Source organism: Phycodurus eques, chromosome 13 (assembly GCF_024500275.1).
Source record: "Phycodurus eques isolate BA_2022a chromosome 13, UOR_Pequ_1.1, whole genome shotgun sequence".
Classification (NCBI taxonomy): Eukaryota; Metazoa; Chordata; class Actinopteri; order Syngnathiformes; family Syngnathidae; genus Phycodurus; species Phycodurus eques.
Genome location: NC_084537.1, coordinates 26,042,092 through 26,064,794, shown reverse-complemented (window position 1 = coordinate 26,064,794; position 22,703 = coordinate 26,042,092). Strand labels below are relative to the sequence as shown.

At 48.5% G+C, this 22,703-nt stretch overlaps 1 protein-coding gene across 1 annotated transcript; it reads right to left on the bottom strand.

Annotated features, from left to right (window-relative positions):
- Positions 1-1,520: 1,520 nt before the first annotated feature.
- On the bottom strand, positions 1,521-4,930 carry ptmab (prothymosin alpha b). Its single transcript, XM_061694671.1, has 5 exons — positions 4,776-4,930; positions 3,487-3,552; positions 2,750-2,834; positions 2,584-2,669; positions 1,521-2,118 (listed from the first exon to the last, which is right to left on the bottom strand). Exons 1-5 carry the CDS (start codon positions 4,818-4,820, stop codon positions 2,074-2,076), a joined length of 327 nt encoding a protein of 108 aa, XP_061550655.1. The 5' UTR covers positions 4,821-4,930; the 3' UTR covers positions 1,521-2,073.
- Between the last annotated feature and the right edge of the window lie 17,773 nt (positions 4,931-22,703).

Here is a 22,703-nt window from a genome sequence, read left to right as displayed (position 1 = left end):
ACATCACAGTGGCTGGAGGAGCAAAGCTTGCGATGCAGTTGCTGGAGGACAGAGTGTACAGGATTATATTTGTTCAGCTGTGTGCTTCAATGACAAGTGAGTAGCGACGCACAGGTACACACAGGTATAAGTGCCGTGTTAACAACAGGCACTACATGTGTGTTATTTGAGTGTTTTACACAACGTTAAGTAGTGAAAGATGCTGTGTAGCCATCGCTAAGTTAGCGACCTAATAAATAATAAAATACAAATACGCTGTCACAAGATGCCACCATGTTTCTGCCTGCCCCCTCAAGTATGTATTCCTAGAACCGGTTTAGAACAGGGCGAACGAACCAACGAGTCCCCGCGACTTGACGACATTCGATGTGTGTGAAAGCACCTTGGGGGCCGATTATCACATCTGTTGCTAGGCGGGCTTATGGTTGTCGTGGCGATGTGGTTAGGGTTAGGCTAACCCCCCCCCCCCCCCCCCCCCCCCAGCACTTGTCCTTTGCTTCATCAGGGACACGCGGCTCTACAGGGACCTACACAGTCACTGTGTGAGACATATATTTGTTGGTTGTCATAGCAACGTCACATTGACACTTATAGACAATTCACAATCTACACAGGAAGACTGGAGCCCGGAATTGAACCCCCGACCTCAGAACTGTGAGTCAAGTTTATTTTCCCCCAAAATATGACATCATCTCATACAAATAATTCCCATTTCAATCACCTTTCTTTCTTTGGCAAACTAAGATGGTATCCCAGACCTGTCCACAAAGGGCCACGAAATCGCCAGGACTGCAACACGCCAGTGTCGAGTCTGTCGCGGTGACACACGACTGTGGTCGAGTAGTGGTGAGGGACATCTAGTGGCCGACTAGCAGACGACACGTAGTCACGTTCGTCTGTGCACAGACGGCCGGAGCGCCCCTCCTGCATTCATGGACTCTTCTCAGATTAAATATAACGTAAGTCCTTCAGGCCAAAATGGTAAACATTGGCAATTCTTTCTGGCAAGACCCAACATGTCAAGCAACTACTACTGCGTAGTGTATAGCGCGGGGGTGGACAAAGTACAGCCCCCCCCCAGTTACGTTTACATCAACAGTCCTGGAGTATTTCTCGCACCCATTTAGCCCTTTGCCCCAAAAATTGCTCAAGTAAAATGTATTCGTTTTGTCAAATCATTGGTTATTTTATGTAAAAATAATAATAATAAATTGAATTCATATTATCCATGTAATTGTAAATCAAGATTAGCCAGGATTATCTTATCCCTAAATGAACGCTTCCAAAAAATAAATACATTTCTCTATTTTAAATGTCAAACACCTGATCAATTATAATCAGACAATAATGGATTTAAAAGAAACGACGCTTGACATACAGTAAATATTTTTTACACGCAAGTATGAACCATGTGGTCGCATAACTATTTAGTTGAATGAAAGCGTCAAATTTGAACTGCTCCATTTGCAATTTCCTTTGACTTGTGAGTCGGCAGCCGCCAAGACAAAAAGTACAAGTCGCAAAATAAAAGTCCGGTTTATTGTCAAACAACAAACTTCGCACATACATCAAAACAGGCGGCCAGAAAACAACCAAAAAGCAAAAGAAAAAAGAAAAGAAAGAAAGAGGCTCTTCTTTTCTTTGGCCTTCTTCCATACAAACAAACAAAGCAACCACCCAACAAAAAAGTAGTTTATGGTACAGCTAAAGTACATACATTAAATTTACTGGAATGCTCCGAGTTCAACGTCTGAAGACGTTTTGGACTTTTGATTCTTTTGTTTGTTTGGGCGTCACATGGTCAAAGATCTCATTAACGAAGCACCAATTTGCCTCCTTCCGAACAATATGTACAAAAATATAAAATGTAAATAAAAATACAAACTAATTCCCCGCTGGAGTCGTTATTGTAGTTGAGGCCGCAATTGTGCGTGAGGATGGCGGACGTCAGTCGGGGTTCCTCGTTGAACTCTACTCGCTAATGACCATGTTTACGTTTGTTTCGTTTCGTTTGGACGAGCGCTCCTCCCCGAGGCGGGCGGCAGGAAGCGGCCCGGGCGGGACGCCGGCGCATCAATCGTCGTCGTCCGTTTTTTGCTTCTTGGTCTCCACGTCGTCCTGGAAGACAAAAAAATAAAGAAAATATTGAGGTCACTTTGCAATCGGACATCTCGCTCGCCGATTGGGCGCTTTACGTGCCAGTTGTATTCCTCCGCTTTCCTTTGGTTTATTGAGCTTTTCATAGTTTTTGATATCTTACATTATGTTGGTATAATTTATTTGCACCAAGGAAACATTTTCCTTCCCGTTTATATGATAAACCATTGACTAATTTTTTATCTTCCTGCGGCTGCTTTTTTAACTTTTGAGGCAGGCTTTTGTCGCACTTTTATTTTCCTGTACTTTTACTCACAGAATCTGAATGCCTCAAAAAGGCTTTTTTTATGAATCTACAGCTCCCAAAAAAAATCACGTACCACTTTATCCTTCAAAGAGATCCACTGTGTATATCACTTTCTTAATGTATTTTTATTCCACTTAAAGTTATAATTCTCATTCTCAGTTCAGCGTTTTCAAAATCACCTCGTCGTCGTCATCGTCGTCGTCTGCCGCCCGCTTTGTGCCGCCCTCCAGCTCGTCGTCATCGTCCTCCTCGTCTTCCTCGTCACCTGCACGCCAACAACGACAACGGTCAGCTGTCGCATTGTCGGAAACCTCAAGGAGAACCTCAAGGAGTCGTCACGGGCACCTTCTCCGTCGTCCTCCTCGTCCTCTTCGTCCACCTCGTCGTCTTCCTCGTCGTCAATCTCGGGCTCCCCGTTCTCCTCGTTCTCCTGCAAATCCGTTCGTTTAATCTGCTTTTCTTTCAATCATTACACTTGTATCCGTGTAAATAAATACCGGAGTCATAGCAAAATACAGAGTATGTCACCGTGTTCGCAGTTTGGTGTTAGTTTTTCAGAACCCATCGTATTCGTGCAAAAACTCAGGTATTCAACCTTTTTGTTCTCATGTCGAAGTTCAAAATAGTACTTTGGCGCCCTCTTGTGGCATCTTGGTGCTAAGGAACTAAAGTCAGTGGAGGAGTTTCATTATTCTTGCCAAAATCTCTGCCCAATCTTGGAGTCAAGCAACAATGTGAGAGTAGGAGTTTCATTTGCATACACGTCGTGCTTTTCTGCCATCTTATGCCATCTAGAGACAACGAGAAACAATTTTAGGAGGCATCAATTTTGGGGGGAATTTCACTATGCGCAGCAGGGCTCCATCTCGATCCCCCGCCAGTAACGGATCTTCACTGTGTTTGCTTTCTTTTAGCTCATTGAGTCATGGTAAATGTCGTTGTTTTCCTTCATGTGACCCTTTAGGCTGACAGCTAAATCAATTAGCACTCAAATCAACAAAATAAAGAGTAGATTTTTGCCATACCTTTTCAAATAGCCACTATTTTCTTTTTCATTTGTGTGTGCAAGCAGATCATCTCACCTTTCCATTGGTAGCAGCATCTTTGCCATTTTCCTTCTCCTCCACCAGCTTCTTCTCCTTCAATTCCTGAGGACAAAATAGTTTTCATTTTCTCTTTACATCAGTCATAAAGCCAATGTTTCCTGTTGTTTAGTAGGAGCAGCAGTGCATGCTGGGAGCCCTCCCTCCATTTGGTCCCCACCCTCCTCTCTTAATGTCTTGTAATCGGATACTTTCGGCCGTGGGGGGCCCCGGGGCATTGTGGGTATTGTAGTGCGTCGGCCGCCAGATGTCGCCAGACACACCCGGGAGACGCACTGCAATCCCCATGATGCAACGCGGCGTTGGAAAGCAGCTCAGAAGGCGCCAAAGGGGGGAGGGGTGACTTTTTTTTGTGTGTGTTGGGGGGGGGGGGGGGTGTTGAGGAGCGCGCGTGTAACGGAGGACAATAGAAGAAGAAGAAGACACATGGCCGACATCACACCGGAAAACTCCCGCTCGTTTCCCCAAAAAATAGATACACAAATCCTCCAGTCGATCGTCGCATCAATTTATTGCCCCCAAACAATCCGATAAGCTCCTTAAAACCTAGCCGACGTTCAATCAACAAAATATATTTTTAAACTCGTTTCCTTCATCACACTGCGCTTGTGCGCGCGCGTGCACGCACTGCTCAACTTGAGCAGGTCGTGTTGAGCGAACACAAAGCGCGTGCACGCACTCACACACGCATCACGCGCGCGCGCACACACACAGAAGCGCTCAGCATGAGCCGACTTTAAAAATAAATAAATAAAGTTTCCGGAAGCGCGAAGAAGCGAGCGAGCGGCACCGAACCGAATCCCGTCAACAAACAAACCGGCTCAGCAGCCTCCATTCAAATCAACTTTCGGCGGAACCGGAACCGAGGGAGGACCAAACGGGGCGCCGAGCAAGATCCGACCCACACCGCGCGTTCGCAACAACCGTTTTCGAGGCCGAACGAGCATCCCTAACCGCCTTCTCGGTCCCCGCTTCTGCCGGGAGCGGAACCGAGCCGCTTGTATAAACAAAGACTTCTCGCAACAGACAATGAGGCTGAGCTGGCGTCATTCGGCTGACATCTGGAAGCGGAACCGAGATGCTCCCACAAAGCACGTCTGGTGCCGCTTGGCTCGCCGAAACCAACCGTTCTTTGTTCTTCAATGACAAAATAACAATAATAGGAAGACCGAAGTAACGCGCGGAGCCCGCGGAGCTTTGCTTGGGTGAGCCGCTTAGCGAGGCGCACGCGCACGAAGAGCGTGCGCGTGCGTGCAAGCTGCTCTTACCTTGGCCGAGACTTCCGACACGGAGTCAACTTTCGCGTCCGCCATCGTTTTAGGTGCGTCAAATAAAAGAGGTCGAGCAGAAAGGTGGCCCACGCAAATCCTCGCTGCTGACGGAGCTCGTGTGTTTTTGTGCCAATGGCCGAGCTGCTCGCGGCCGAGTGGTTGATATAGGCTAGTGGGCGGGGCCGGGGGCGCTTTGGTTGTCGCTGATTGGCTGAGGTGCTCTCCACTCCAACAATGGCTCACCCCCTCAGGGCACGCCCCCTCCCTCCCGCGCGATGCCCATCGTTTTTTCGCCTAAAAAAATATCATTGGGAGCGATTAAAGTGCGCAAAATGGATGCCATCTCCACCGCCTGTGTTCGACTCCACCGGGAACCCGAAATAATCCCAAATGATTTCGTCTACGTCGAGTTACGTTTTAATAGGCAGGATATCTTCATAACGCGGTTGGCACACGTCACCATTTGAATGATCGACCTTCGTCTGGACCAATGAGGCGGCGACTTAGAGCCCGCTCATCCCGCCCAAATTTGGCGAAAACGAAGCCAAAATGTCGACTTGAACGAGGGCTGAGGCTTTGGTTAGCCGCACCGTGGCCTCACGTATCGCCATTTGCTCACTGCACGCACGAAAAGCGTCGTGAAAGACGAAAAGTAAGCGGAGCACCGCCGTCGCCGCCATTTCAGCTCTCCGCCCCTCCCTGGCCGGCGGCCATCTTGAGGCTCCCTCTCCCTCGCCTCCGAATGGCGCACTTCTTCAACTTCTTCCTATCCTTCGCACTTCCGTCTTTTTTCACCCAACAAGAACGTTCGACGGACGCCAAGGTCGACTCCGTTTGAGTGAGTCAAACTTAAAGAAGAGTGAACAAGGCGAGCGAGTGTGTGGCCTCTTTTCGTTGGAAGACAAAAAAAGTGGACAAGGAGGAAACTGTGCGACATAACACATGCGACGAGACAAGTGCCAAAAACAGACAAGTGGTGTGCTCGTGATCTGACGCATTCTTATGAAACATGGAATTGTCCTTACCGACTTTTGTACACATGGCTTTTACAAGGCCAACATGAGAAGGACAAAATGGCAGAAACGCGGCCGCCATTACGCAGGCGGGCGCTGCTGTTTGGGGGGATGGGGCTTGCCGTCAATGTCGTGCATTCACTCAGTGCTGCGCACTGCTCTGCTAGCAAACGGCCCACATCCACATTCGGACGCTCACGGCGACTCCCATTGGTCGACCGAGTGACGCCGAGGCACGTCGGCCCACGGGCGAGCGCCGATTGGCTGCCGCTGCCGCCCGTCATTTACGGCTTCGGCGCGTCGTAAATTGTGGCAACTGGCTCGCAACTCTGGCGGAGGGACAGCAAAATAATCAAAAAAAATGCAAATAAAAAGTTTCACGGAGCCACTTCTTTTTTTCTGCCCACACGTCTTGCCATTACATTTTATTGTATAAAACGTAGAGAATAAATAAATATGGAAGAAATATAGATACATATTGAACATGTTGACAAAGCAGCATTTAAAGAAAGGATGCAGACTTTTCAAAAGTGGAACACACCTTGAATCAAAACAGGTTGCTTTCATCTACTGGTTGTGTTGTCATTTATGTTGCTACTTGGCAATTTTTCTTAACCAACTGGAAACTTGATTGGCGCTATATTTCCTGTTCAGGCATTCATGACTCTTTATACCTCTGTGCCAAATTGTAATATTTGTAGACGTGCAATTTTTGGGAACTGAGCCTGAGTCTGTTTTATTTATATTTTTGTATCTGCATTACAATGTCAATGTTGATTCTTCTTAGAATCAGAATGAAAAGTGAATACACTTGAATTATTATGCTCTAATACTTAAATGTCCAATTCAGGCCCGGGGGCCAAAATGGCCAAATGGCCGAAGGAAAGATGGAAAACGGTTCACTTCCAAGACAGGTGGGACGCAGACTAAAGTGAAAGGCAGACCTGTTTGTCGTGTGCGGAGCAACGTGGCTGGAACAAAGAAGAGAGCATTTTCTTAAGCGCTTCTCCTCACGCGGGTCGCGGGCTGCCCTGAGCCCGTCCCAACGATCTTCGGGCGGGAGGCGGCGTACACCCTAAACCGGTCGCCAGCCGATCGCGGGGCACATACAAGCAAACAACCATTCGCAACCACATTCCCGCCTACGGGCAATTTAGAGTCTTCAATCATGCATGTTTTTGGGATGCGGGAGGAAAGCGGAGCGCTCGGAGAAAAGCCACACAGGCACGGGGAGAACACGCAAACTCCGCACAGGCGGGGCCGGGGATCGAACCCCGGTCCTCAGAACCGTGAGGCAGACGCTCTGACCGGTCGCCCACCGTGCCGCCGACTTCAATAATAATATTTCTGAATTCTTTGAGTCAAAAATTAAATTGCGGCGTTAAAGATGTAATATTTGGATCGTATATTGAATGTATTGCAGTACAAGAACAAATATTGACTGTCTCTATTGCAAGAAAGTTATCGTTTGAAAAGTAAAAAGACATTGTACATCAAATATATCTCCTTTTGTTTGCCCACCCCCGAAATGGCACATGTCCAAAATAAATCCAATTCACTGTGCAGCAGTGCGATGGGATGATTTTCAGAATATTCAGCATTGCGGTACGAACAAACAGTAGGGACGCCATTTGGTATCGGGGACAATAATACGCAACGTACGTCTGTCATCAAACTCAATAGAAGTTGACTGGATTGAAGAGTATTTGTCACATTTCTGTACTTGGCTCGTATCGATGCCGCGCGTGCGGGCGGCAAAAGTACCTGAGGGAAGTGACTGAGCCCCTCCCCCGCCCGCAGCCCCCCAGGGGGCCTCCAAAAGAAGACGCCTCCTCGCTGCCATTGTCGTGCGCGCTCTTCTCATGCTAACCATGCTAACGGGGCACCGCAAGCACGCGCTCAGCGGGCGTTCCACGTCTAAGAAAAAACGTTGAGAATTTTGGATGTCGAGTAGATTGTCAAATGTCGCGAACGTGTAAAAACGTCACTGGAGGAACGACGATGACGAAGGAACCCGTTTCAGGGAGCGCAAGGATCAAGGAGGAGGTCTCGCGGGACTCCAGAGAGGAACGAGTGTCACGAACGACGACGCCCTTTAACCAAAGGTCTGGAAGGAACAGCCACCTCTTCCTTGGCCCTTCAACTTCTTCTTGGAGAAGAAAGGATGAGATGAAAGCCACAATGAAGAAGAAGGAGGTGTCGGAGGAACAAGGAGGTGATGTTCAGGACAAGAAAGAACGCGGAGGAGTTCTGGGGAAGCCGTTGTTGACAATGAAGCGGCCCTGAGGGAAAAGGCTCGCGCTGGTTTAGGCCTGGGACACACAGAGATGTTCCCACTCTTGAAAGATTTTCGACCCCGCGCATATAGAGGGGGGGCAAAAAGCGCCCGTTCGACAGTTTCCGTCGTCGTGTGCGCGCCGTGCGCCGAGAATCTCAACATAGCGGACCGCTCGCATCAGGATTCTGTCGTACCGCCGGTCTCGAAGTCTGGCGCGATCACGCGTGATCTCACGAAATCGAAGACGCAGAAACACTTCGGGACACGCTTGTTCCCGAAGGCTGCCTTGTAAAATGGCCATGTCCTCAAAAAAAACGACTCGCTTTATGCAAGAAGCCACATCGGGAAGACTTTTTCGTTTTGATTTTGGGTCGCTGCCGAGTTCGTCAGTCTCGGCCGCCTCTTTGATCGGCTACATCTCGTTCCACGTCGCAATTGTGAGCGCCGTGACTCGGGCGTCGGCGGCGTTCCCCGCACAAGTGAAGAGTTTCGCTCGTAAATATTGAGCACGTTCATTTTTGAAGGTTGTCGGCCCCGACCTGTTTCGGACCCTAAAATCGGGACAAATCGACTCTTAACGCGCATCGGACCTAAGGACAATTTTTGTAGGATCATGTTCTCAGACTTCCGATTGTCTGGCGTTTGACGCGCTCGGTCGGGAAGGGGAAGAATCGGCACAAAAACAGACCAATTGACTCGGTGTGTAGCTGGCCTTAGGAAGGAGGAGATGTTGAGGGGTCGCTCGTAACGAGGAGGAGGTGTTGAGGACAAGATGAAAGCGGCAGAAAGTGTTGCAATGGAAAGGAGGGGATGCTAAGGACAAGAGGCAACGATCAAGATGTTCCCGAGGAAAAGGGAAGTATTGAAGAAACAAGGAAAAAGGTCTTTAGGAAGGAAGGCGCTGTTAGGGAAGGAATGAGGGGGAGGTGTTGGGGGAAGGGGGCGCAAGGAGAACGTCTCGGAGTTAAAGGAGATGTTCAAGGCAACAGGGAACAAGGAGAAGGTCTAAGGAACACCGAACGAAAAGGGAGATGTTGAAGGGACGAGGAGGAGGTGTCAGAGTGGGAAAGGAAAGGACAAGAAGGAACAAGGTGGAGGTCTTGAAAGCGGAGGCGTCAGAGGAGTAGAAGGGACGTCTTGTCGTAGGAAGCGGGGGAGCTTTGGGACAAGAAGGCGTGACGAAGAGGTCCCGGAAGGAAAGGGAGGTGCCGAAGCAACCCGCAGGAGATCTTCAGGACAAGAAGGAACAAGGAAGAGGTCCTGGAGCAAAGGCGAGCTATTGAAGGAGCTCGGTGGGAGGCGTCGAAGGAACCGGGTGGAGATCTCGGGCTCAAGCGCAGGTCGGGAACAGGCAGGAATTCCGCGGGAGGCCTCGGAGGAAGGAGGCGGCGTTGAACAGAGAGTCAGCGAGAAGAAGGCAACGAGTCTGTCAAGTTGAAATGAAGGCGAGAGGCATCGGGGAAATTAGAGACCACTCTCGGCTGAAGAGCGCTACGGCACTAGCGTGCGGTAGCTTTGCTCACTTTTGGCCTTTGGGAAGCGCATTTGGGGGCAAAATGCAGCAAATATTCAGTCGACATCATTTCTCAAACACGTCACGAGTTTAGTTTCTAATATTTTGCCAAAAATACAATCTTCTGAAGGCCGGGGTAAAACTCGTTTTAACAATCATAGCTTGTCTCTCTCGTAGTTCGCCAAGTGGCCGTGGTGACAATCTCAATTTTTAGTGTGAGCTTTCTGTAGAACTCATCAAGACTCCAAATAATTGAGTTTTCTTTCAGGAGCAGTTTTGCGAATCATTGCTTTATTTGAGGAGCAACTTTTGAATTTTGAGGAGCAGTTTTCCTGCAGCTTCATCGCTTAAGGACCCAAAGCAAGGGTTTTATTAAATCATAGGAGTACGACACATATAACGGGGGAGTTGATATTAGTAGATAGAATATTTCGGTACTCGAGTATTCTCATGAAAAGTCGAGCGAACGATCGAGTATTTGGATAAACTAGATTTTTGCTGAGTTAATACAGTCCAAAATTGAAACTCGAATCGCATTATTTATCAATGACAGTAAAGGTGTTGGGCCAGTTAACTTGTTTCATACTAAGAAGGCTTGAAGGACTTGATCCAGCTCAGGACATCTGAGAATTGTTCACACCGTTTCATTGATGCTATTCCAAATATTCGCAGCGCACGGCCGCGGAGGGCCTCGGACCGCAATCGTCTCATCCGACAGGACTCGCGATCGTAATCGCTATGGAAAGCAGGCACACACGCATACCTTGGCCAATAATTAGAAACCGTGGCAGACTGAAACTACTGGACTGTATATTCTATTTGTTGACTATTCGTGGTTGGAATAGAAGACGAAATGATGTTGACAGAGCACACTTTGGCTCCACTTGCTGGCTGCTTGTCGCAATTACATGTTCATCGACCTCCTTCGTTATCCACGCGGCAGTGTTGTTTGCTGCCCCCTGGTGGTCGCACGCAACACGTGCGTCAGCACAAACATGTTACTACATGAACACAGAATTGAATGACAATTCAAAATGAAATGTTTATTGTTGTAACAATATTTCGTATAGAAACTGTATTTCGTGAACATTATCTCTTTTATTTTTTATTACATTTATGTATGTGCGTTTGTAGTACACGTTTGCGCTCATGTGAGACCGCTTCATATTCAATATTCATGACTGAATTTTACCTTTTCTTTTTTTTAGTAATCAATGAAATGATGAGGTAAGTTATTTCATACACGGCGTAATACAATGTGCAACCACTGGATGGAGACACACTCACGCACGTCTCTTCCTGGTCGATTGTTTGGCATTCACAATAAAGTAAAACTATTTTATTAGGCAAAATATAACACCAGAGTACCCTAAAATTAGCATCAACCCAATAATTTGATGACAAAATGCACGTATTTGTATATGACCACTCCCCCCCAACACACACGCACGAGTTTTCCGTGTTGACTTATGGAAATGAAAAGTCAATCAACTTCGTACGATTGTGTACGCGTGTGCACGTGACACACAAAGACACTGCAGCTTTTGTTCGGCCCTCCCTCACACGTGGCGCGCACGCGCACGCGCACGCAGGCGTCACGAAAGGGCGGCCAAAGGCAAAGAAGAAAACGCTGACTGGGTTTCCAGCAACGAACTGGAGCGGATCGACTCTTTTTCGTCCGCTTGCAAAGATTCGTTGATCCGATCGACATCATCCCAGGTGATTCCAGTGATATCGACAGCATGTTCTTGTGACAAACACCAACACATTTATGACTCTTTGAAACCAGCGAAAATACGTTGAGATTTTAGGGGACCTTTTTTGTTAAAGCGGAGTTTCCAACACGTTGAACTTTCTTAACCTTTGTCCCATTTCAAAAGGTCGGAAACGCAGGAACACACGACGTAGAATCACGACGAACTTAAAGTGACAATAAGAAAGCCGAGGGCCCGGGCCTACAAAAAAAGAGTTTCCGTGCCCAAAAACAAATTCAAAGTCAAACAATGAACGAGCACCGGGTCGGTTGTTAAAATACGTCAGATGGAATAAATATGGCACAGTTATGTCGGGCCATTGATCAAGTTGACGAAATTAGCGTCGGAAAACGTGAGCCGTCGCGGCGCGCTCCATCCTCGTCGTCCCGCTTCTGCCAATCTACGCCCGGACGCGTCCTCGCCATCCACGTCTTCATTTGCTCCGCTTCCCGCTGTCCCGAATGCGTCCGTCGTGGCCGCCCTCGCCGCCGTCTTCCGAGCGTTGCCCTCCATCTTCTGTCGCGTACCGCGGCCGACACCCGCCTCCGCCCGTTCCGACCCGCTCGGACTCGGTTCTTCGCTTGCTCGGCCCGCTCACCGTCGAGCGTTTGAGCTCAAGTGTTTCGAGTCCTTCACCCTGGCCGCCGCCTCTAATTCCCGCACGTGTACAGCTATTGGGCTTTACTTGGGCTGATCTTCATTTCTAACCGTTCCTCCACCTGCCGATCACAATGTCACCTGCGATTCCGACGTAAGCTCACGAAGAAGAAGAATCCTCTTTATTGTCACGAGCACGCATTTATGCCGCCGCGGCTCGGAGCACCGGGGGCGGAGGCTACGTCGGCGCGTCCCGTCGAGCTCCGGCCACACTCGAAGCTGACGTTATCGGTCGTTCGGCCGGTTGGCGACTCGAAGCGGGGTCCCCGGCGTGGCAGGCGGAGATCTTAACCCCTTTCTTTATCTCAGTCGGGCCAACCTGCGAAGATCTTTCTCTCCTGCTTTCCTGTCCAACTGAGAAAAAGTATCTGAACCTTTTGGAATTTCTTGCAAGCTTGCACATTTCCATAGAAATTGGTCATCAACTGTGGTCCGATCATCCAAATCTGCTTCAGCTAATACCACACACACAATGGTTTATTTATTTTGGGGGGTATTTTTGTAGAGCATAACATGTAAACATTCACAGGACATGGGGGGAAAAGTAAGTGAACCCTCGACTTGAATTGAATAACTGGTTGACCCTTGACCCTTGAGGAGCAATAACCTCAAGCAAAGGTTTCCCAGAGTTGCACATCAGACGAGAAATTGGGACCGCTCCTCTTGACAAACGTGTTGCAGTTCCGCACGGTTCCTGCAGGGTCGTCTGCCGTGAATGCTTCTCTCGACGTCTCGACGAACCCGCGTTTTCTTCTTCCGAAGCCGTTCGGTTGTTGATTTGCTTCTGTGTTTTGGATCCTTGTCTTGTTTCAGCACCCACCCTCTTCTAAGCTTCAGCTGTTGGAAAGATGCCCTCGAGGTCTTCTGTAAAACGTCTTCGTGATGAAACCCGTCCATTCATTATCGCACCGACGATAGCAAGCCGTCCAGGCCCCGAGGCGACCGAGCACGCCCGTACCTTGACGCGCCCTCCGCCGTGCTTCGCAGTTGGGATCAGGTTTTGCATTTTCTGTCCACACGTGGTGTTGTTGTGTGTTCCTCCAAAACAATTCGACTTTGGTTTCATCTGTTCCCCAAACATTTTGCCAGTAGCGCTGTGGAACGTCCAAGTGCTTTTTAGCAAGCTTCAAACGTGCAGCGAAGTTTATTTTTGGAACAGCAACGGCTTCCTCCTTGGCGTTCTCCCATGAACCCGTTCTTGGATCTTCCACCCGTCCGTTTTCTTCCACTTATCCTGAGTTGCTGGGGCAGCGGCTTAAGCGGGGAAGCCCGGACTGCCCTCTCCCCGGCCGCTTCGTTCGACTCTTCCGGGGGATCCCGAGGCGTTCCCGGGCCAGCAGAGAGACGTTGCTGATTGTGCCCCTTCCCGACCTCGCGTGTCAAACGCCAGACAATCGGAAGTCTTATAAGATGAACCGATAAGATTGGTCTTCGGTCTGAGCGCGCGTCGAGAGCGGGTTTGTCCCCATTTTAGGGTCCGAAACGGGTCCATCTTAAACAATGAACGTGTTCAATACGCACGACCAAAAGTCTTCGTGTGTGTGGGCAACACCGACGTCGGGAATTGTGACGTGGAACGCCGCGTGGCCGATCAAAGCGGCGCCCGAGACCGACGAACACGGAAGCGGCCCGAAATGAAAACAAACGCGTCTCACCCGACGGCAAGAAACCATTTCCAAACCGAGTCGTGTTTTGAGGACATCGGCTCTCGGCTCCGGCAATCTTCGGGAACGTTCGGGAAAGATCGCCGCCTATCTGGAAGTGTTTCGTCGTCTTCGGTCTCGTGAGATCGGCGGTGCAACTGAGGTTCTCGGCGCACGCAAACTGTTGAATGGCCGATTTTGGATCTTTATGTCTGTTAGCGTCTGTCGCAGAGCATCTTTTTAGAGTGCGTTAGCATTGCTAACATTTGTTAGCACGTTGACAAGCGTTGCTAAGGCAAGGGCGTGTGGACGTTCGTGTATTTGTAGGCCGCCTCCTCCTCCCTCACAATTCCTTGTAAGGTAGAAAGAGAAACTTTCCAACTTCCAGCAGGGAGGAACCCCGCTTCACCAAATTCTATTTATAGAAACTCTCTCTCTCTCTCTCACACACACACACACACACACACGCACACACGCGCACACACGCACACGACGAGTAAACACTGCAGCCATGTGTGCGTGTGCCATGGTTTATGTTGTGGGACTTTTTTTTACATATTTCAACATTTTTCGTCTCCGTCTTGTCTTTTGTTTTTACAACAATATGTAGTAGTATCGCGTGTGTGTGCGCGTGCGAGAGAGAGAGGAATTGGCCAATCGAAGAGGTTTGATCTTTTCTCCTCACAAACTAACACACAAGACTCATTGTAATTATTATTGTGAATTATAATTGCAACCAGACTTCTTGACTTTCCCGAGGTCGCACAAAACTCAAATTGTAAACTTTGTACGAGGGTGGGAAAAGTGAAGAATGAGGAAGTTGTGACGGGACAAGTGCAAGTTCCTTTGTTCTTCTCCATACAACAGCCCGTAATCACCATGTGACCATTTATTTGGGGACATTTTCAGTCATTTATTTGAAAAAAACAACAACGACGGAATCACATGCACGTAATAAGTGTTTGCCACGAAGCTCAAAATGAAGGTTAGGCGCATGATGTTTCCGCGCATCCTCCTTGAGAGGTTTCTCCAGCTTCGTTGGAGTCCACCTGCGGGAAATTCAGTTGCATTTGGAACGTATAAGGTCCCACAGGTGACAGTGCACACCGAGCACGAAGTCAAAGGAATCGTCCGTCGACTTCCGAGACAGGGTCGTCTCTGGGGAAGGGTACAGAAAAACGTCCGCCGCTTCGGAGGTTCCGACGAGCGCAGTAAACCGAACGGGTTCCGAACCTCCGGGACTCTTCCTAGAGCTAAACTGAGCAATCCCTTAGTGAGGGAGGTGACCGAGAAACCGACGGTCCTCCGCGGAGAGAGGAGAACCTTGCGGAAGGACAGGCGTCGCCGCTGCGGCACTGCGCCGATCGGGCCCGTACGGGCAGAGCGGCCGGACGGAAGGCGCGTGGCGGCCCGCACCTGAAGTGCGATGAGACACAGCTTGGACTGTTCGCCGTGAAGGCCGGGCGTCGTGTTTGGAGGAAACGGCGCACCGCTCATCGCCCGACAGTGAAGCGCGGCGGGGAGGTTTTTCAGCGCGAGGAACTGGGAGACTCGTCGGGGGTTGAGGGAGGGGAAGATGAATGCGGCGACGTACGGAGACATCCCGGATGAAAAGCCGCTCCGGAGCGCTCGGGACCTCAGACCGGGACCGAGGTTTCCCTTCCGACGGGACGACGACCCTAAACGCGCGGCCCGAGACAACGAAGGAGCGGCTTCGGGACGACCGCGAACGTCCTCGAGCGGAGCCCGGACTCCAATCCGATCCGACATCTCCGGAGACTTCTGAAAACCCGGCTCGTGGCGTCGCACTCCGAACGACTCGAGGCTGTAATAACCGCCAAAGGCGCATCGGCAAAGCTTGGAGCAAAAGGCGGCGGATGCTAATCCGTAGGTGATTTCTTAGTTTTTTGATTTGGAATACATTTGCCCAAAAATTCCAAACGAGATTGCGGTCAGAGGGTGTCGCGTGTGGGATTCGGGAGGGACCGAAAACAATTGGAATCGATTCCCCTTCTGGGATGAGGCCGCAACATAAAATGCGGGCAAAGTCAAACGCTGCGAATACTGATGCGACACGCGCGCACGACACGCGCACACGCGTGAATGAAGTTGCACGCCGAGCTTGTCGTCCTGTTGCGCCTCGTGGGTCTTAAAGCCCCTTTTTCTACTCCAAAGGTTACACGACATTATTGATAAGGAAGTAAATATGATAGGAATAATATTGATGGTAATAATAGTCAGGACTCAAAAGTAGCGAGCGGACGTCGAGCGCGGCTCAACCCGACCGAGTGGGCGTGGCTTAGCGTCGACGCCAAAGACGATTGACAGGCGCGCTCTTCGCGGGCCGAGGCGACCTCTGACCCGCGAGGCGTCACGTGATCAAAACCTCCCCAAAATGTTCTTCCGAATCCGTGAGTCGCACAATAACGACTTGTCGTAGTTATAATCATCATAATCATAATTCATATTAATATTACGAGATCGCCATCATCGTCAAACTACATGATTACATTTGAAAAATGAACAAATACTCGTGATTTCTTTCCCCAAGTCCCAGAGAGCCCCAGCAGAATGATAAAGGGGGCACACGCACACGCAGCTCGAGTTACGACGATCATTCAGATTCATATTTGTTTGATCATTCAGATTCCCCGAGAAAGCAAAGTGATTTCGGGTGACTTTGTGGGCCGTAAATACAAATCTGAAATGTTCATGATCGTTAATAAGAAAAAGAAACAAGTGTTTGTCTCCCTCTACGGGTCGCCTTAAGGCACTGCCGCCTCCCCCCCACCCCTCCCGCAGGGTGACGTCACAGACGCTGCTCATCTGGCCTTGTTTCCACGCACACGTGAGGGAGGGTTTGTTTGGGAGGGGGCGGAGGGGGGGGGGGGGGGTGTCGGTGGCTCGAGAGGGATCAAAGGTGTGATGACGTGGAATGAAACAAATAAAAAAGCAAAAAAGAGGTCAATGCTGCGGCAGGAAGCGGGGGCGGGGCCACGAGAGGGGGCGGGGCCTATGGAGCTGCAGCACGGGCGCAGGAAGGGCACGAAAAGGACACACGAGCAAAACACATGCAACACGCGCACGCGCACGCGCACGCCCCGCCCGGTCTGTTACGGATGACGTACGTCACCGACGACGTGCCTGTTACACATTCGGTTACACGTGCACTCACATCATGTATCATACTTACAGTTATGTGACACATATAGCATGCATGTTACACAGGGATGTTACTATGTTACACACAGGTGACACGTTACACGTCAATCAGTCGGTTACACATCTGCGTTATGTGTATCTTACATGTTACATATCAGCTACAAATAACACTGTTACACACGTATATCACTGTTACGTAGATGTAACACACCACCGACTGTATCGTTACACAGCACATGCATGTGCGTTAGGTATGTTACACATAGATGCTACTGTTACACGTACATGTCACAATGCGTGTGCTGCACATGAACTTTGGCGTGACATGTTACATACTACACACGCAAAACAACGTTAGACAAATGTTGCTGGTCTGGAGTGGCGGAGAAGTATGTTTGAAGAGTGCAGGACATGTACGAGGGCAGCAGAACAGCGGTGAGGTGTGCCGTAGGTGTGACAGAGGAGTTGAAGGTGCATCAGGGATCGGCCCTGAGCCCCTTCCTGTTTGCAGTGGTGATGGACAGGCTGACAGATGAGGTTAGACTGGAATCCCCGTAGATCGTGATGTTTGCAGATGACATTGTGGTCTGCAGTGAAAGCAGGGAGCAGGTGGAGGAACAGTTGGAGGCATGCACTGGAAAGCAGAGGACTGAAGATTAGCCGAAGTAAGACAGAATATATGTGCATGAATGAGAGGGGTGGCGGGGGAAGACTGAGGCCACAGGGAGAAGAGATAGCAAGGGTGGAGGACTTGAAATACTTGGGGTCAACCGTCCAGAGCAAAGGTGAGTGTGGTCAGGAAGTGAAGAAACGGGTCCAAGAGGGTTGGAACGGGTGGAGGAAGGTGTCAGGTGGGGTTATGTGACAGAAGAGTCTCCGCTAGGACGAAGGGCAAAGTTTATAAAACAGCGGCGAGGCCGGCCATGATGGACGGATGAGAGACGGTGGCGCTGAAGAGACGACAGGAAGCAGAGTCGGAGGTGGCGGAAACGAAGATGTTGAGGTTCGCTCTCGGAGTGACCGGGTCGGATCAAATTAGAAACGAGCTCATCGGAGGGACGGCCGAGGTTCGATGTTTTGGAGACAAAGTTAGAGAGAACAGACTTGGACGGTTTGGACACGTCCAGAGGAGAAATAGTGAGTATATTGGTAGAAGGATGAAGAGGATGGAGCTGTCAGGCAAGAGAGCGAGAGGAAGACCAAAGAGAAGGTCGATGGATGTCGTGAGGGCAGTTGGTGTTGGAGAGGAGGACGCAGGAGAGAGAGAGAGGCTCTCATGGGAAAGGAGGACGCGATGCGGCGACCCCCGAAAGGGACGAGCCGAAGGGAAAAGAAGTTACACATGTAATATAGAACACGTAATGTTACACACTATAATAGTAACTCATAATAACTCATATAATATTGCGTTAGTGTGTAACTTATGTTACATGTAAGAATGTCATATTTCACTCATGTAATACGTTACACATTATAATAACTTGTATAATATTACATTAGTGTAAAACGTGAATTATCTAACATTTGTTCGTACATGTTATATTCATGTGTACATTTTTGTTTTCCAAGCACAAGTAACATGTAACATAATAGCATACATATAATGTACTCGTCATACGTATGCTATGTAACAAACATATAAAACAGCAAAGTACATGTGGAACATACACACTATTAATAACTAATATATTACACTACAGTGTGTAACATACATATTCCGTGTGTAATATTACGTGTAACATGTTATATTCGCGTATAATGTATGTTAGGAGTTGCAGTTTTGCAAGCTGCCACTAGGTGACGACATGGGGGGGGGGGGGGGGCGACCGATAAAACGCGCCCCTCCCAGCATGAAGTGGGATTATAAAGAGAGAAACAAATGGCGGCGCGAGCATGAGCGACGACACGCACACACACGCTAACACAAACACTTCTGTTCCCTCCGGTCGTTGAGATCGTAGCAAGGCTCCCGATTGGCTGGCAGTGAGGTAGGAGGGGGCGGCCAGTGACAGCCAATCATGTCCTTTATCTTCTCCCCGCCCCCCGCCCGTTGCAACGGCTGTAAATAACTCAGCCGCCATCTTCCTTTTGTTTGGAGGGAAACAGAGGTCACGTGAGACGTTTACATCAAAACAACAACAAATGATTGACGGCTCAAAAAAGTGAGGAAACCGAATCATGTAATTTTCGTTTCAAATACATGTTTAAAAATAAAACACATTTATATACATATATACAGTTTTCTATCTATCTATCTATCTATCTATCTATCTATCTATCTATCTATCTATCTATCTATCTATCTATCTATCTATCTATCTATCTATCTATCTATCTTTATATATATAAACACCGTACAAGGTATGGTTCTCTTATTAAACACGAATGAAATGTAGCAGCAGTTTGCAACAGCACCCTCTGGTGGCGGCGAGGAGCCAAAGCAGGACAGCTCCCAAAGTCAAACAAACAAGCTGACTCTGACGTCACTCTTCACTAGGAAATGTTTTTTTTGGGTTTCTTCGATAATGAGAGCAACAAAAGTTGTAGATATAAATGCAATAACAATTCTTGGTAATTTCATATCCACAAATGCATATTTAGTTATTCAAAACCTGAATGAATCCAGACAATACATGTGTGCTTTTCATTTGATTTGATTTGGCTCCTCTTTTGTATCATTAATATTATGATTATCGCATGTATATGACTGACTATATTGCCGGTTTAGTTTTCTTTTTTGTCATTTTTTCAATAAAGATTGTTAAAAAACAAAGTCAAATATGCTAACTGTTAGCATGAAAACTATCAATGTGATGCTCACACGTGTGTGTGCACGTGTGGAGCGAGAAGGACGGACGTTGTCGTCAAAGTTTATTTCAGACACGTTGCTGGAAACATGACGTTAGCGTCACGCTACCAGTATGTCAGCAACTTTACAAAATGTAAAGTTTTGGTCCCTTTGACTTTGGAAAGTGGTTAAAGTATAAACGCGTATAGCAAAAGGCGCTAGCCTGACTTTACGACCACGTTCCATTTAGTACAAGTATTTTTTCATTCTTTTTTTCCATTGCGACCAAGTGCTTTGGGTGTTCTTCTTTACCTTGCTGTATGACCACAAAGGCACACGTGAGCGGCCGTGTTGACGCCATTAGTAACATACCACTTACTGATCAATATTCGATATTCCATAAGTATGTGGATGCGTTTTTTCTTCTTTCACTTGATCCAGAAGACACTTTTAAAATAAAAGTACATGCGAACACTTACATTTTTCCTCGTCTTTTTCTCTTGTGTAGGAAAAAAGAGGCAAAAAAAAAAGTGAAAAGACACCAGTCACGTGTTCGACTAGATGAGACCCTGATGTCGGCATCAGTTGAGGACGGCAGGAAGTTGACATATTTGACTTCTGCAACAACCTGGAAGACAAACAAAAACGTTTCCCTTTCATTTTTATCAAATTTATATATATATATATTTATATATATATATATATTTTTTTTTTTGTTTTGTTTTGTTTTGTTTGTTTTCTCTCCTCATGTGCGACTCATTCGAAGCCGCCGCCGTCCTGCAGTTTGAGCACCAAACTCTCGGCACTCAGGTACATTTAGTTGTTAGACTGCGCCACCTGCAGGTTACGCAGGTCGACGTCATCCTGAGCTCACGATACGTTAATTTCATTTTTCATACGCAGAGACAAAATACAAATGAGAAAAAACGGTTTCTTCCCCGGCGCTTCGGCTGCCCCCTGCTCCAGTGTGTTCCACTAACATGTTTACGTGTTCACTGTGATGGGTTAAATGCAGAGCCACCAAACCAAATTTCGTGTGCATGCGTGCATGTTCATGACAATAAAGGTTAGGGGCTTCTTCTTCTTCTTCTTTGGCGCCAGCTGGTGGACAAGCCACACCGTTACAAAAGACAACAGCAATTTGCATTTTCACATGCTCCTATTTTTTTGTATACACTCGACTCACGGAAAGTCAAGGACCACGGAGGAAATCAATTGAGTTGAATCAACGAATTAGAGTCGAAAGCAACGTGCAGTTAATTAGTAGTTTGAATCAAATAGTCAAAAGTAGCATCCAATCAATTGTTTAAATGATTGCATTAAATCAAGTCAAAGCTGACTTAAATCCATCTAATAGTCAAAAATAGTGCACATCAAATCAATGCATCAATAAATATCAAAAGTTCAGAGAACCTATTGAGTTGAATCAGTTATTGAAATAGTCACAGACAATCAATAAACCACTACAAAAATAAAGAAATCGAGAGAATCACTGAGTTGAATCAGTTATTCAAATAGAGTAAGTTCCATTTCGACTAATCATGAGTTGAAGAATTAGTGAAATAAAAACTAAACAGCGATATGCAGAAAATCAGTGAGGAAGCAAATAGAGTTCACGCGTAGACGTCAATAACGTTAGGCTGCGAGCGGCCACTTTTCATTTGAAAATCCCCGTCGTCGAGATCTTGTATTTTGTTGTTCCGCTCGACCGTCGGTCAGTCGCGCACGGCCACAAACGACAAAGAACGCGACGGTTGTGATTTCCCTCTCGATGGACTTTTGTCAGCCGAAAAGTTCAAGTCAAGACAGCCGCTACAGCGATCGTTAATCGCGTCTTATCGTGACACGCCGCCTCTCCGCCAATGTGCTGAGAGCAGCGACTTCAAAATAAAAGCGTCATATGTCACTACAGTGGGGCCGAAAAGTATTTAGTCAGCCACCGATTGTGCAAGTTGTCCCACTTCGAAAGATGAGCGACGCCTGTCATTTTCATCGTAGGTGTACCTCGCCTATGAGAGACAAAAGGAGAAATCAAAAATCCGGAAACGCACATTGGCGGATTTTTTTTTAAAGAATTGATTAGCAAATGATGGTGGACAAGGCGGCACGGTGGCCGACCGGTTAGAGCGTCAGCCTCACAGCTCTGAGGACCCGGGTTCGATCCCGTGTGGAGTTTGCGCGTTCTCCCCGTGCCTGCGTGGGGTTTCTCCCGGCACTCCGCTTTCCTCCCACATCCCAAAAACATGCATTAATCGGGGACTCTAAATTGCCCGTAGGCGTGACTGTGAGTGCGAATGGTTGTTTGTTCCTATGTGCCCTGCGATAGGCTCCGGCACGCCCGCGACCCTAGTGAGGAGAAGCGGCTCAGAAAATGGATGGATGGATGGATGGATGGATGGATGGATGGTGGACAATAAGTCTTTGCTCGCCTCCAATCGACCACGATGTCTTGCTCTCACAGACGTGTAACTTCTTCTTTAAGAGGCTCCTCTGTCCTCCATTCGTTACCTGCATTCATGGCCACAATGCTGGATAGGGAATATTTATTAGAGAAAGGGTTTGTTTTAGGTGGCACGGTGGAAGACCGGTTAGCGCATCTGCCTCACAGCTCGAGGGACCGGGGTTCGATCCCCGGCCCCGCCCGTGCGGAGTTTGCATGTCCTCCCCGTGCCCCGCGTGGCTTTTCTCCGGGCACTCCGCTTTCCTCCCACATCCCAAAAACATGCGCGCGAAGTTCATTGAAGACTCTAAATTGCCCGTAGGTGTGAAAGTGCTCTGCGATTGGCTGGCGACCGGTTCGCGGTGTACCCGTACCCGCCTCTCGCCCGAGGATGGCTGGGACAGGCGCCAGCACGCCCGCGACCGATACAAAGTCCGCACCGATCCGCCTGTCCATCTCCCGTTCCGTTCTTCCCGCACTCGCGAACGAGAACCCGAGATACTTGAAGTCCTTGACTTGGGGCAGGATCTCGTCCCCGACCCGTAGAGGGCGCCCAAGCGGTGTACCCCTCCATCATCCCTTTTCCGGGCGTGCTGGAGCCTTTCCCAGCTATCTTTGGGCGAGAGGCGGGCTAAGGAAATGGCAATGGACGTCCACGCCAGTGGAGGCTGTAATTC